Consider the following 15,447-nt stretch of genomic DNA (forward strand, 5'->3'; position numbering starts at 1 on the left):
CTGAAAATGTATGTTTCCCCCCGCGCTGGTTATTCCCATCTACTGACGAAGTCGGATAACCTGTACATAAAAAAATCTTGGGTCCTCCATGAGCATCGTCCAGGTGTCGTGTCCGTAGAGAACTACCGGTCTAATAAGCATTTTGTAGATAGTCAGTTTGGTACGGCGGCGAACTCTATTCGATTGGAGCGTTTTGCGGAGTCCAAAGTACGTACGATTTCCTGCCATGATGCGTCTCCGAATTTCTCTGCTGGTATCGTTATCGGAGGTCATCAGTGAACCCAAGTACAAGAATTCTACAACCACCTCGATTTCGTCACCACCAATACAAACTCGTGGTGGGTGGCCTGCGTTGTCCTCTCTTGAGCCTCTTCCTATCATGTACTTCGCCTTGATGACTAGTCCAATCTGTCCAATCGAATGTATGTGTCGCTACCAGAAACGGGAAAGTACTCAGAAGATACACTCTGTAAACTTTTGGGAAGAAAAATAAAATTTACGGGAGGCGATGCAGTTGATTTCCGCAAAGGAGTATCGGAGTGGAGTCACAGATATCAGTGACGGAGGTGATAGGTAAGAGTGTAAGACTCATGCAGAGCAGAAGATAATTCAGTTTCTGTTGGATCACAACAGTACAACTAAAATCCTTGTTGGGGGCTTTCGAATACAATTCACGAATAAATGTCGAATAAAAACATCACAATGCTGTTCAAATGAGGTACTTATTCCATGTTTACAAATAATTTAATATCACATGACGGTTAGCTGAATACGAATACAAATGCTTATCTGTGAGACCTCACACTTCTCTCGTAAAAATACCTTCTGACTTATTCCGTAGTACTCGTGGAAAACAATACCTGAGGAGAATAGAACGAAACACCTTTCAAGCGCAATGGAATGTTTCATTGCTTAACTATCCTTCCTAAGAGTGTATCATTTGATCCATCCAGTTGCAAACGAATTTCGATGAAACTGTTATTTCATAATATCGTTCTATCGTTTGGTTCTAGCTATACAGAGTTAGGTCGAAACCCGTAAAAATGGAGTATTCTAAAGCTACCTACTCGACAATACGGATTTCTGATAAATAAATAGTAAAATCAGCCTTATTGTTAACCTACACTTATGAGAATGATTACTCAATGACCGGTTTGGGTCTGAATGTGGACTGTAGTGACGTTTGCTGCACCGCTACTGGATTGCACTGGTTCGTTAATGCCATCGGTACTTTGTTGACTCACGCTCGATGAATGAGCTAACGAAGGGAGATTGTCCGATGATTTTTGGTTTGGAAAGAGAACCGAATATGCCGGTGGAGGATCAAGATCCTCGTATGGAGGTAATGACTGTGTTGTTGCAGCTGAAGTGTTAACATTGGAATTGCTCACTCCAGACTCAAGAAAAACGGACGGATTTTCCTGGCCAGGTATTTCTGATGCATCCGGCTTTTGCGACCTACAGCAGCACTCTAAAATAGGAAATTAAAATCAGGTTTATCGACGATTCACATCTTGCTTAGTTATGTGACTCACCCCACAGACCGCACACTAATAAAGCACCACCGCAAAGCAACATACCGAGGAACAAATAGCCCCAGGGGCCATATTTCGACAGTCCAGTGAGAGTGCTTCTGTGCGGCTTTATAGTGCTTTGTGTTTGAGTTTCAGTCACTTCTATTCGTTTCTCATCGATCGATGCCGTTGAGACTTCTTTCGTAGGCACTTCGGTGGAATCAGTGAAAAAGAATGCTTTGAAAGTTGTTTGAATGTACTTTTTGAACACCATTTCCACAGGATTGTCCTGAAAATATTTAAATATTTTAGCGATTATGAAATATCCAGAGAAGCAGTAGTTAAAGCCATACCGTGAGGTCATGCTGCCGCTTCCTTGCGCACATCTCAGTGTCCTCATCACTGAGTGCATTCATCGACGTGGGACAATGCCGCACCCCATCACAAATGAGATCCTTCGAGATGCAAAGCAATGGGACGTCATCCACCTCCAGGCAGGGGTGACGATCTTTTTCCAAGCAAGGCGCACCATTTCCGATAACAGTCACTAGCAATCGGTACGGTGGTTGATTGCCCAGATGGTTCCAGACAATGTTCAAACGCCCTTGCAGCAGGCGAACCGGTTCTTCTTTAGCACCGATAGTTTCCAGCTCGCATGGATCCAACCGCCATGGAGGTAGCATTTCCCCGTGTAATGATTGGGACTGTAAAGGAAAATTATTTTTAAAGTTTTTTTTATCCATTTATTCATTTTTTCCTTAAAATATAACGTAAATAATAACAAAATCCTTTCGAAGTCCTACGTTAAAATAAAAAAAAAAATCATAATCCAACAAATTTCTCAAAAATAATAGTAGAACAAACATTGAAGACGTATTTGAACACGTGCAAATCCGTTGAGCATGAAGAGCTGGGTAAATAATTTCTAACAAATTCTGATCAGTATCCGAGAAACCGGCTGATTGTGATAATTTGAAATCAAATAGAATCTAAGCGAATCGCTCAATAGACTTGCACTCTTGCTACTTCGAATATGCACCTTGTTCAAATGCGTTATAAACCACATCACATGTCAAACACTAGAACTATTATTCGCCATTCTACTTGAACCACGTTGCTCACTTACTATACTCAGCGCACAGGAATCAGTGAGGTTGCTGATCTTCTTGCTGCCATACTTTTTCGACATGCCGCTACTCTGCTGGGAGGCTTTACGGTTGGTGCCCGCCTGGATCGGTATCCTCTGCAGCCGCACATAGAAACCGTGCGACTCCGGAGCGTGAAATTGACGCTTGCAGAACGGTTTGCTCTTGTCTGGCAGAAGATTCAACACCAGACTCGAGTGCGAACCCGTTTCTGCGATGAACTGGGGGCTGTCGTCATCACAAATTGAGTTCAGGTTGGTATCTGAAACGAAATTGGGAAAATGTGATCGAATGTAGATTTGGTTGGGTAAGTTGAATTGGTTCGCTGGTTTTGGTTGTATGTCAATTGTTGAGTTTATGTTTTGTTAAAAAAAAATGATATAATGATAGAAATTTGCCTTCCGATGTTCTATGACTCGACATCGACTCATGGACGGAAATGGTTACATAAATAGTAAACATATTCTGGGTTATTGTGATGGTCCTCCGGAACTACTTTTCTGTCTGGTCCATAAGCAAAACATACCCTGTTAGTGATGCTGCTTTTCTCGATACCATCTATTGAATTACCTTACACTTTTGGCCTGACCACTCAAAACTGCATCGAATCTAACTAATTATTGTTAAAATTTAGTAAATAATACTAATTGATTGACTTGAAACTAGGGATATTTTTCTATAAATAGCACTGAGAAAGGAAAACTTGTTTTCCTCAGGTCGTATAAATGATGGAAGATCATTCTTAAATTTCACAATGTAAGTCACCATTTGATTGAAGTAACATCTTTTATTAACCTGAATCGCTCACGCAGTCCCACCCGTGTTGTGAACGAGAAGCGAGCTTTTTTCCAATGGTGTTGTACTTTTTACAACGGTAAGATTCCCGGAAGCTTAAATACTGACCTGCCTTCCATCAATGTCAGCGCTCTCCCAGTCTGAGCTGTGCCTCTACCAACCACATGATATCTTCTGCTAAGAAGGCTACTAGAAAATGTCAGCACTTCTATAGCTCACACTATCAGAATATCATCAGTTCATATGAAACTGCGACCAAATTCTCTACTTTTCTGGGGTGTTGATTATATTAACAGCTGATTAACTATCTACATACGTCAGATCCTTCAAAACCTGCTCCGAACTGAAGGTCTCAGATTTCGACAACATTTTCAGCTTGGAACATAAGCACATGAGTTTGCAGTTCTAAGGGCCGATGTCCACGTAGCGGTTTTTTACACGTAAACATGTGCACGACTACATTTGATGCTGGGTACCTTGCGTGGACGCGGCGTGCACGCAGCTTGAGCATCGGCCCTAAGACTGCATTGCCGTGATTTTTAACCAGTGCATTTTGAGCCAGTGCATTCAGCTACCTACCAGCCATCCTACAGTTAAGGTGGTCCCAACGTACCTGTGACAGAGAATCGGAAACATCCAATCATACTCCATCGTCGACATTAGCTGTCCAAGTTAATCCTCACTGATATCCGCCAGACACTGTGTCATGCTGGCCGATAGTGCATAAAAAGTGCTATAAATACGCGCATGTTTGTGCAAGCGAAGGTGATTGATTGTTAACAAAGGCAATTCCCTTGCTATAACTCGATCAAGGCAATGAAAATTTGTGCATGTTCAGCGTAAGGGTTATTTCTAGACCAACATTTGAAAAGGGCGTAACAGCCAAAAATTATTCCTTCTGATTCTTTGTCTACATATATAGCTTTATATGTAGACGAAGAATCAGAAGGAATAAATTTATTTGTTACGCCCTTTTCAAATGTTAGTCTAGATTTGGAATCTTTTCGTCAAGAATGAAAGAAAGCCCTAGCACATCAAGGTAAATTGGCACCACTTGCCAATCAGGCACGCCGCATGAAGCTTGAGATCCTAGGACTGAGTGAAGTCCGTTGGCCAAATTTTGTAGACCACATAAATCCTTCTTCTTCTTCTTCAGAATGCCATCGAGACAAATTCTGCTAAACTCTAGTTTACGAGGTGAACACGGTTCCTGGCATCACGGAATTAACTTCTTACTATGGGCCCAGCCATACTTTGCACTCATTAAGTTTTTTTATTAGAGGATCATTACACACACACACACATACACACATACACACTTCCACGGTGCCCCGGTAGACCGTTATTATAAAATAAAAATGTCCATCAAAACCAAGTACAGGGCTCAATTCCTGTGGAAATTCTGCACCTCTGGACCAATTTTTAAAAAAATCCCTAGGAGAAATCTCGAGAAATCTTGATTTGAAGTTTTTAGTTAAGATATTTCAAATTCTTTTGATATAATATAAAAATCCAAAAATATCACCAAAAACCCTGATTAATCCACCTAGATAGATGTCCTTCAATTCTTGAACCTGCCAGTCGGAAGTAACCACCAGCTTTGCAGGGTTGCTGTCCGGCATTCTTGAAATATGCCCTGCCCATCCTTCCAGCTTTAGCTACCTTCTGAGTACTGACTGGGTTCGCCGTAGAGCTGGGCGAGCTCTTGTTTCAACCTTCGCAGCCCCACACCATTCTCTTGCACAACGCCAAAGATGGCCCTAAGCAGGCGTTGCCGTTATTAGAACTATAAATATTTACAACTGACTTATCTTACCAAACTGACTTAAGTATGTTTTTGTATGGCTAACTTGCTCGGGTTTAGTATAAGTGTTGCTTTCAATGTTTAATAGAATGAATAGTAAAAATTAATTTTAATTTAGTGTTTATGTTCGTAATGGAGAGAAGTAAGACCAGAGTTCGTGTAGAATAATAGTAGTTAGAAGCTGTTATACTCGATCACAGCACTTATTAACCGATCTTTGCTGCCAAATCTCGTCAAAGTTCCAATCAACGGACTAGAAAAAGCATGTTTAATATGTAAGCCAAAACCTATTCCTGTACCTCTACAGAACTCAGAAACATGATAATTCAAGATAAGGTACTTTGACGTAAATGGAAGCTGCGGCTTTTTCCAGCTGCTAGCAAATCCATCAATTGCTTTTTCAAAACCATGCTCGTGTTTCAAAGAGCTGTATCTTGCGTACACTTTTATCATTCAGAAACTGCTGATTGAAATATTAATTAGAAAGTTGTTAATGTTTAGAGTAATGCCGTAATCCGAAAGATCGGGATTCTAGTGAACTCTATGCAATTTGTTGATACCTCATCTGTACTTGGTTCACCCATAAATTTACTCAACATGGCGCTTCTCGAGCAACTTTAAAATCGTATTAACAATTCCGAACTAGATGTGTAGTGACGGAGATAAGCAAAGGTTCATTTTGTTTCTTTTTCAAAGTGTTTTTAAAAGTTCAAAAATTGAATATTTCTTCGTCGTAACCGAAAACCCAAAAGAATATGCACAAAGCTTGTAATTTGTTTTCTTTCTCTTGTGCATTTTTCCTGATGTTTTCCTTGGTTCTCGAGACCTCATTCTCGCCGAGCTCACTCGTAGCTTTTTCTTACCGCCATCCTTGGAGTAATTACCAGTCCGATGATCCTTTTGCGGGGAAATCTCAGAATATGATAAAGCTCAATTGTTACAGCATCTGCCGAAGATCTAACCTGTTATATAATGCTAAACAACTGCACTACTTTAATCAAATATTTAAGCTGTTGGTTTTTATTTCATCATTTTTTTGTCATGCTCCAATCTTTACTTCTGATCTGATGCTCGAATACATTTGTGAATACAATAAAAAAATACAAACTTTAATCTGAATGGCATTCAACAAAGAATCTGCAGCCTGCACGTGAATTCATGAATGGTTTTGAACATAGCTATTATAAAACACTTCAAGCCATACAAAAAACATACCTAAGTCAGTTTGGTGAGCTTAATCAGTTGTAAAAATTTATAATTGTAATAAAGGCAACAAATGCAAACTGGGTGAAAACAACTTGGACCACTTTTTGGACGGCTTTGAAGGCATTTTGGGGATATTATTGAATTGAAATATAGATTCTTTTGAAATTTCTTGATTAAAAACTTCAAATCAAGATTTCTCGAGATTCCTCCTAGGGATTTTTTTAAAAATTGGTCCAGAGGTGCAGAATTACCGCAGGAATCGAGCCCTGTACTTGGTTTTGATGGACATTTTTATTTTATAATAACGGTCTACCGGGGCACCGTGACTTCAAAATGACATCATTTAAAAATAGGGAAACCTGATTGTTTGTTCCTTATAATCGAAAGTAAACGATAAATCCAATGTTGGAACAGAATTGTGGTGGACATGTTTTAGATTTTTTGCTAAGGCTAGTGTTGCCAAGTTTCGAAAAATTATGATGTTTTTGAACTATGATTTGGAAAAGTTATACCTAGGTGCAATTCGGAATGGTACTTGCGATGTGACACGGCACTTAGGTGAAAAGTTGAATATTGATGGTCGACTTTGATGAAAAGAAGAATAAGCGTCAAATTGAGGATAAACAAGACTCCTTTTTGCATGTCCCGTCTCAGGGTGCAATAGAATTAAATAAGGAGAATTTAAATCCAGACAAAATTTACAAAACGACTTATTTGATTTTGTAAACAAAGATTCAAACGACGATTTGACGAACCTGATAGCTCTCCCATGCAAACTAACACCATCAACAGGTAGCGGAAATTTTCACCTACCGTTTTGCTTCGAATTGCCGGACGCTTCGAAAGCCGGACACTTCAATTGTCTCTTGACTTTATTTACCATCTCAACAAGTATTTCTTGGGTAATCAATGCAGGGAACGATTCTTGGACTTGAAACCATTTTAGCAAATGTAAGTAATCCGTGATCTGTGGTAAAAACTTAAAAAATAGAGGTAAAAGTTGATTGCATGTCATAATCAATGGTGAATTTTGTTTGTCTTAGAATGCAGCTTAAGATTCAACATTAGAAAAACTTAGCTCATATTTTCTGTATTCTATCATTTGCAAGGGGTATTAGTAATTTATTAACATAGTTTGATAGCACTCTTTGTCATGAATTAGAGAAATTGCTTGGGAATTCATAGCTTTATAATTTTTATTACATTTTCTGTATGTCCGGATTTCGAGGCAAGTTTTTACAATTGCTTCGATTTCCGGACATGTTGAAATGATGTTAAATAACTGTTTATCAGTTAAGTTGATTTAAATCTAATGATTCGTAATGAGCAATCATAGTAACAATTTCATTAGATTTGAGTTGCTACACTCCAAAAGGAACATTGCTTGCTCTCAGCTTATCGATATATACTTATACACATATTGTAAATGATATCACTTTATTAATTGTACACAAGTAGCAAAACTTGTCTTCAGTTTCTAGTGAAAGGTTGTCTTCAAATGTATTTTTTAACCATTCACATTTTTGTAGAAAAAAAAACAAGTTCGTAAAACTAGCTTTTTCAGAATTGTATAAAAAGACACGTTGTGAACGACTCCTACCAAATAAAAAAAAAACTCAACATTTCTCGGACACGCCCGGATTTATCAATCCGCATGAATTCATTATTTCAATCGCTCCTTGCAATCCTTAATTTCTAAAAGCAAACTGAAACGGTTTTCAAAAGACACATAAATACCATTAATTGCAGCTTACCCACGCTGAATTTGAGAGGTAGTATTTTATTACCCACAAACACGTCAAATGTCAAAAAAGGGTTCTAGCTTGAAAGGGGGGGATTGTTTAAAATGGTTAGATTCCGAATGTTGTATATTGCAGTTAAATGCTCCTGCTTGGTTTCAAATGCTGTTTTTTGGTAGTCCTGGTCAATCTCGGAGCAGAAACTTCGGATGGTACACACAACCGGGGGATGCCAGATTTCCATACAAATGTGTATAGAAACCTTACCTTACGGATTTATATTAATCGAGAAATATGAATGCTACATCCTAGTTGTCTTTGAACGGATTAAATTGGCTATTTGAGAATCAATATAGCCAAACTCGAAGTGTCCGGAAATTCGAAGCAAAATTGTCCGGTATTTGAAGCATCCCTTATACTGTGTCCGGATTTCGAAGCAAGCGATGTTCAATGTTTTCGATTATATTAGCTATTTCGTGCATACAAAATGTCATTTTCAGTACACTACAGCAAATTTGATAAGTTAATCTTGACAGGGTGTGTTATCACTCAGTGTCAAGTACTTAATTCCGTTTGAAATATTGAACTGAAAATTCAGCAGTGCTTAGGTGTCCGGACTTCGAGTCAAAACGGTACCTATTGGTGGAGTTGGTTTGCGTGGGAGAGAGTTTCTTCTTTTACGTTGGTGCTACGCCCGCAAGAAGAATAATGTTAAATTGTGGATCAAAATGATAACAATTATGCGTGGTGGGACGCCCGCATTCAAAACTTTTTTCCTCTGCGTTGGTGGGACGTCCGCAAGAAGAATAGTGTTATTGTGGATAGGAATGATCACAACTTTTTAACTCATGGATCGGTTTAAGCCAATTTTGGAAAACGTATTCTCTATCCAAAGGAAACGATTATAGAGAGGTTGGGAGGGTCATTTGGAATGCGGGAGGTTATTGGCAAAGATGCATCTGAACACGAGAACGTTCGTGTTCAAATTGTTCTGAAAACTGCACACTGTTCAAAAGCACTGACCTAACTTAGCAACTTGTATCCTAGGGAAACAAATTCAAGCGACGGCATGCTACACATTTTTCGGCTAGTAACGGAACACGTCGGCATCTTACGGATAGAAATCAAGCATGCTCGTATGTTTTTGCATAGTTCCAAATCTAAGGAATCTTAGCTACCATGATCGTTTTGCTTGCGTACCAATCCAGTGCACAAAGCACAAACTGTGTTCGGAATACAAAACTAAGAACGCCAAGGTGCGCTCTTGGCTCATGTTCTGTTCAGGATGCATCTCTGACTGGTATTTTAAATGGAGTCCCCAAATTGTACAAAAAAGTTAGTTTTGGTACATAAGATTTGTGAGGGCCCGAGGCCACCCCCCCTCCCCCAGACTTTCCCTAAATCCGGCCTTTGATAGGCATAATTTTAAATCCCCATTCCATAGTTCATCCGAAGTTTTTTTTATATTCTACAATACCCTGACAACTATTTACCTGAATTTCTCAAAAATAACAAATTCCACGAAAATGACATTTCCCCTAAAATAACATTTTCTTGAAAATGACATTTTTCCTAATATTACACTTTCCTGAAAATTACATATTCCTGTTGGGAGCGGCGATTGGCATAATAGCTTCAATATTGATGGTTTTTCATTTAACGGACGAATGACATTTTTTTGTGTAACTAAAATAGTTATTTGCCTGAGGTGTTGGAATAATAATACTAAAAAGACATAATCCTTTCGTAGAATCGGCTGAGTACTAAGCACTGATAATTCTTATCCCTCCATCAGAATCATGGTTTTGCATGGATGATGTAATTCCTTCTTCAGACATTTACTCGAAATTAAGTAACGATGGATGTTATTCTTTCCTTAGAAAAGGGCGTTTGCCCGAAATAAGGCAATAACGGGTAGCACCCATTCTTTAAAAATAGACGTTTGGGCGGAGAAGGCATCGGTGAATGTAATTCTTTTTTTTAGAAATAGGCGTTTGTCCAAAATAAAACGGTGGTGGGTTTGACCTCTTCTTTAAAAATCAGTCTATGTTTGCAAAAGTGAAGTCTGCCTTCATTTAATCAAATGATGAAGAATCAAAAACAAAACATAACTACCCTGTTAACCAATTTGTTGTATCATTTTAAGATTGTAAAAAAAACTGCAAATCAAACGGGCAATTCCGAGCAAGGCCAGGTACATACAGCTCCCGAGCAACACATACAGTCTCGTATACTCATTTATATCAATTGTGGTACTAGGACTAGTTTTCCATAAATTTGCGTAATTTCTGAGTTTTACACACATTTTGTTGTAGATTTTCAACTGCCATTCTTCCATGAGCTAATGATGAAAATTTCAAAACAAAGAGCAGCAGATTTTATATAGCATTAGCATTGAGCAATTCGCACAAATTCGTAGGTGGTACAAGCCAAGACTATTGTATGAGAGTAGCATCACTTTCATCCGTTACCACAGATATTGATTTGGGACTAATCACTATCTCTTAGATGGAAGCAATGCACTCTCCAATAGTCGAGATCTGTCCTGGCCACGTCCTTGCGAATGCTGAGGAAGGGGAAGGATGGTTAGTTGGACACCTACTTAAGAAAGATGCAGAGAACTCTACGACCTCTCATAGGTGCCACGGGAGGTTTTGGGATTGTGTGGAAGGTTATAACAGTAGGAATCGTTTTGGTAGAACGTGAAACACAGAAAGAACTAAGATAGAAATACAAAGTAGGAAAGGGACGAGCCTGGAATTGAACCCACGACCTCCTGCTTATAAGGCAGAAGCGGTAGCCACTAGACCACCGAGCTCGTCTAGCAGCAGATTTTATATAACAGATAAAAACAAAGGTATCGTTTCTCGACAATAAGCAACATTAACATCCTTCGGGAAAATAGAGAGGCCATTCTCAAGCCATTCTTCAATCGTTGGACTCTCTGAAATATTGTCAAACTATTAAAAACAATATATTAAAGGCGCTAAATTAATTATCAGTGATTTTCGCCAGGCATTGTTAAAAATCGGTAAACCAATCCTGTTCGTGCATCGCAAGCACAGACATCAAAAGCGAACAACTTATGTGCTTGGTTCCAATCCTTAGTTTGTTTCCATAGTAAGAGCACACAGCGATGTGGTATCGGAGCCGGTTCTGCAGTGATTGCTGCAGCAAACTTCCCGGTGAATCAATGTCTGGTTGTCGTTGCGTCGTCGACAGAAGCAGTGGAACTCGTAAATGTTTCACATTAGTGGTCTTCACCAAGGTTCATTTTTATCAAGATTCAAACTGTTCAGCGGTCATCGTCGACATCAATTTCACAAGCGCGCGACAGAGGCAGACGCTGCAAAAATGTGTTTGCGTACTATTCACGTACTATTACTCAAATGATTATTTCTTTGAAGATTCTGATTTTAATTTTGTTTATATAGTGATTAGAAAGGCTCATTTTTCGAAATTGAATCGATTGTTTTCAAGACCACCATTTTATTTAAAAGAAACTTGAGTAGAGACGAACTTTCTTGAAAGTGCACAACATAATCCCTTGGCACGACAAATGCTGGGTAAAGTATGCTGACAAGGAAGGAGGGGAGGGGGGTTTACTCCTCTCCGGAGGTGCACATCTTACTGAGCGTCTGTTCTCCATGTCAGGATCGGCTCACAACAGTGTCTGTTCTCCGGGGGCGGCTGATCATCGCCCGAGTGCCAGCGAGTGACTCTAAGTGAAACTGTGCACCATGGTCCACCGGGAATAAGAAGGAGGAATGGTCCTCCGGAAATTTAGGCGGTTTGGTATCAGGCCCTGCAAGCCAGTCTTTGAAAAAACATAAGCAACGAACAATCAACAAGAGAGTACGGACCGGAACCATCGGCGAAGACCACTGCGACGGAAAGGGACTAGCGATTGGAAACTTGGGTCGTGGAGCTGCAAATCTCTCAACTTCATCGGGAGCACACGCATACTCGCCGAAGTGCTCAAGGACCGTGGATTCGGCATCGTTGCGCTGCAGGAGGTTTATTGGAAGGGATCAATGGTGCGAATGTTTAGAGGTAATCATACCATCTACCAGAGCTGCGGCAACACACACAAGCTGGGAACAGCTTTCATAGTGATGGGCGATATGCAAAGACGCGTGATTGGGTGGTGGCCGATCAATGAACGAATGTGCATGTTGAGGATCAAAGGCCGGTTCTACAACTTCAGCATAATCAACGTCCATAGCCCACACTCCGGAAGCACTGATGATGATAAGGACGCATTCTTCGCGCAGCTGGAACGTGAGTACGACAGCTGCCCAAGCCACGACGTCAAAATCATCATAGGAAATTTGAACGCTCAGGTTGGCCAAGAGGAGGAGTTTAGACCGACTATTGGGAAGCTCAGCGCTCATCGGCTGACAAACGAAAACGGCCTACGACTAATTGATTTTACCGCCTCCAAGAATATGGCCATTCGCAGCACCTACTTCCAACACAGCCTGTCGTATCGGTACACCTGGTGATCACCACTGCAGATAGAATCACAAATCGACCACGTTCTGATTTATGGACGGCACTTCTCCGACATTATCGACGTCAGGTCATATCGTGGCGCTAACATCGACTCTGACCACTATCTGGTGATGCTGAAACTGCGCCCAAAACTATCCGTTATCAACAATGTTCGGTACCGACGACCGCCGCGGTATGACCTAGAGCGACTGAAGCAACCTGATGTCGCCACTGCATACGCGCAGTATCTCGAGTGAGCTCGATGGGGCCCCTCTTGAGGACTGCTGGAATACAGTCAAAGCAGCCATTAACGACGCAACGTCGGGTATATGGGACGAAGTCGACGGAACGATTGGTTCGACGAAGAGTGCAGACAGATTCTGGAGGAGAAGGACGCAGCGCGGGCGGTCGCGTTGCAGCACGGTACCCGGCGGAACGTGGAACGTTATAGACGGAAGCGGAGACAGCAGAATCGGCTTTTTCAGGAGAAGATACGCCGCCTGGAATAAGCGGAGTGCGAGGAGATGAAACAGCTGGGCCGTTCTCAAGAAACACGCAAGTTCTATCAGAAGCTCAACGGATCCCGCAAAGGCTTCGTGCTGCGAGCCGAAATGTGCAGGGATAAGGATGGGAGCATATTGACGGACGAACGTGTGGTGATCGAAAGGTGGAAGCAGTACTACGAGGAACATTTAAATGGCGCTGAGAGTACAGGCAGTGAAAGTCAAGGCAGCGGAGGAGATGACTACGTCGCTTCAGCGGACGATGGAAGCCAACCAGGCCCCACCTTGAGGGAAGTTAAGGATGTCATCCAACAGCTAAAGATCAATAAAACAGCTGGTAAAGATGGTATCGGAGCTGAGCTCATCAAGATGGGCCCGGAAAAGCTACCCACTTGCCTGCACAAATTGATAGTCAGAATCTGGGAGACTGAACAGCTACCGGAGGAGTAGAAGGAAGGGGTTATATGCCCCATCTACAAGAAAGGCGACAAGCTGAAGTGTGAGAACTTTCGAGCGATCACCATCCTTAATGCCGCCTACAAAGTGATATCTCAGATCATCTTCCGACGTCTGTCACCATTAGTGAATGAGTTCGTGGGAAGTTATCAAGCCGGCTTCGTTGACGGCCGCTCGACGGAGGACCAGATCTTTATTTATTTATTTTTTTATTTATTATCAGACTAAGGCCGGGGTGGCCTGTGCTGCACATAAAAGTCTTCTCCATTCAGCTCGGTCCATGGCTGCACTTCGCCAACCACGCAGTCTGCGGAGGGTCCACAAATCGTCCTCCACCTGATCGATCCACCTTGCCCGCTGTGCACCTCCCCTTCTTGTTCCCGTTGGATCGTTGACGAGAACCATTTTCACCGGATTACTGTCCGACATTCTGGCTACGTGCCCGGCTCACCGCAGTCTTCCGATTTTCGCGGTGTGAACGATGGATGGTTCTCCCAACAGCTGATGCAACTCGTGGTTCATTCGCCTCCTCCTCCGTCCGCCATCTGCATCCCACCATAGATAGTACGCAACACTTTCCTTTCAAAAACTCCCAGTGTGCGTTGGTCCTCCACGAGCATCATCCAGGTCTCGTTTCCGTAGAGAACTACCGGACTTATAAGCGTTTTGTAGATATTCAGTTTGGTACGGTGGCGAACTCTATTCGATCGGAGCGTCTTGCGGAGTGCAAAGTACGTACGATTTCCAGCCACTATGCGCCTCCGAATTTCTCTGCTGGTATCGTTTTCGGCGGTCACCAGTGAGCCCAAGTACACGAATTCTTCAACCACCTCGATTTCGTCACCACCGATAGAAACTCGTGGTGGGTGGCTTACATTGACCTCTCTTGAGCCTTTTCCTATCATGTACTTCGTCTTCGACGTGTTGATGACTAGTCCAATCCGTTTACTCCGGACCAGATCTTTACTGTACGGCAAATCATTCAAAAATGCCGTGAATACCAGATCCCAATGCACCATCTGTTCGTTGATTTCAAGGCGGCATACGACAGTATAGATCGCGTAGAGCTATGGAAAATTATGGACGATAACAGCTTCCCTGGGAAGCTTACCAGACTGATCAAATCAACGGTAGATGGTGTGCAAAACTGTGTGAAGATTACGGGCGAACACTCCAGTTGGTGATAGACTTTCGTGGTTGTTATTCAACATTGCGCTAGAAGGTGTCATGCGGAGAGCCGGGTGTAACAGCCGGGTTACGATTTTCAACAGATCCAGTTAATTTATTTGCTTCGCGGATGACATGGACATTGTCGGCCGAACATTTGCAAAGGTGGCAGAACTGTACACCCGCCTGAAACGTGAAGCAACAAAAGTTGGACTGGTGGTGAATGCGTCTAAGACAAAATACATGCTTGTGGGCGGAACAGAGCGCGACTGGGCCCGTCTTGGAAGCAGTGTTACAATAGATGGGGATACCTTTGAGGTGGTCGATGAATTCGTCTACCTTGGATCCTTGATAACGGATGGCAATAATGATAGCCGTGAAATACGAAGGCGCATCATCTGTGGAAGTCGGGCCTACTACGGACTCCAGAAGAAACTGCGGTCAAAAAAGATTCGCCACCGCACCAAATGTGTCATGTACAAGACGCTAATAAGACCGGTAGTCCTCTACGGACATGAAACATGGACAATGCTCGAGGAGGACTTGCAAGCACTCGAAGTATTCGAGGGACGGGTGCTTAGGACCATCTTTGGCGGTGTGCAAGAAGAGGGTGTGTGGCGGAAA

The 15,447-nt window shown here is 41.8% G+C and overlaps 1 protein-coding gene across 1 annotated transcript in view; it reads right to left on the reverse strand.

Moving 5' to 3' along the window:
- Positions 1 to 703: 703 nt before the first annotated feature.
- LOC134211664 (uncharacterized) overlaps positions 704 to 15,447 on the reverse strand; it is a 32,817-nt gene continuing 18,073 nt past the window's right edge. The window contains exons 2-5 of the mRNA XM_062688777.1: positions 2,641 to 2,921; positions 1,868 to 2,218; positions 1,536 to 1,803; positions 704 to 1,471 (exon numbers count right to left, since the gene is read on the reverse strand). Of these exons, the coding sequence (XP_062544761.1) occupies positions 1,143 to 1,471; positions 1,536 to 1,803; positions 1,868 to 2,218; positions 2,641 to 2,921 (1,229 nt within the window). The 3' untranslated portion in view covers positions 704 to 1,142. The remainder of the gene's footprint in view (positions 1,472 to 1,535; positions 1,804 to 1,867; positions 2,219 to 2,640; positions 2,922 to 15,447) is intronic.

The sequence above is a fragment of the Armigeres subalbatus genome, chromosome 2 (genome assembly GCF_024139115.2).
Source record: "Armigeres subalbatus isolate Guangzhou_Male chromosome 2, GZ_Asu_2, whole genome shotgun sequence".
Classification (NCBI taxonomy): Eukaryota; Metazoa; Arthropoda; class Insecta; order Diptera; family Culicidae; genus Armigeres; species Armigeres subalbatus.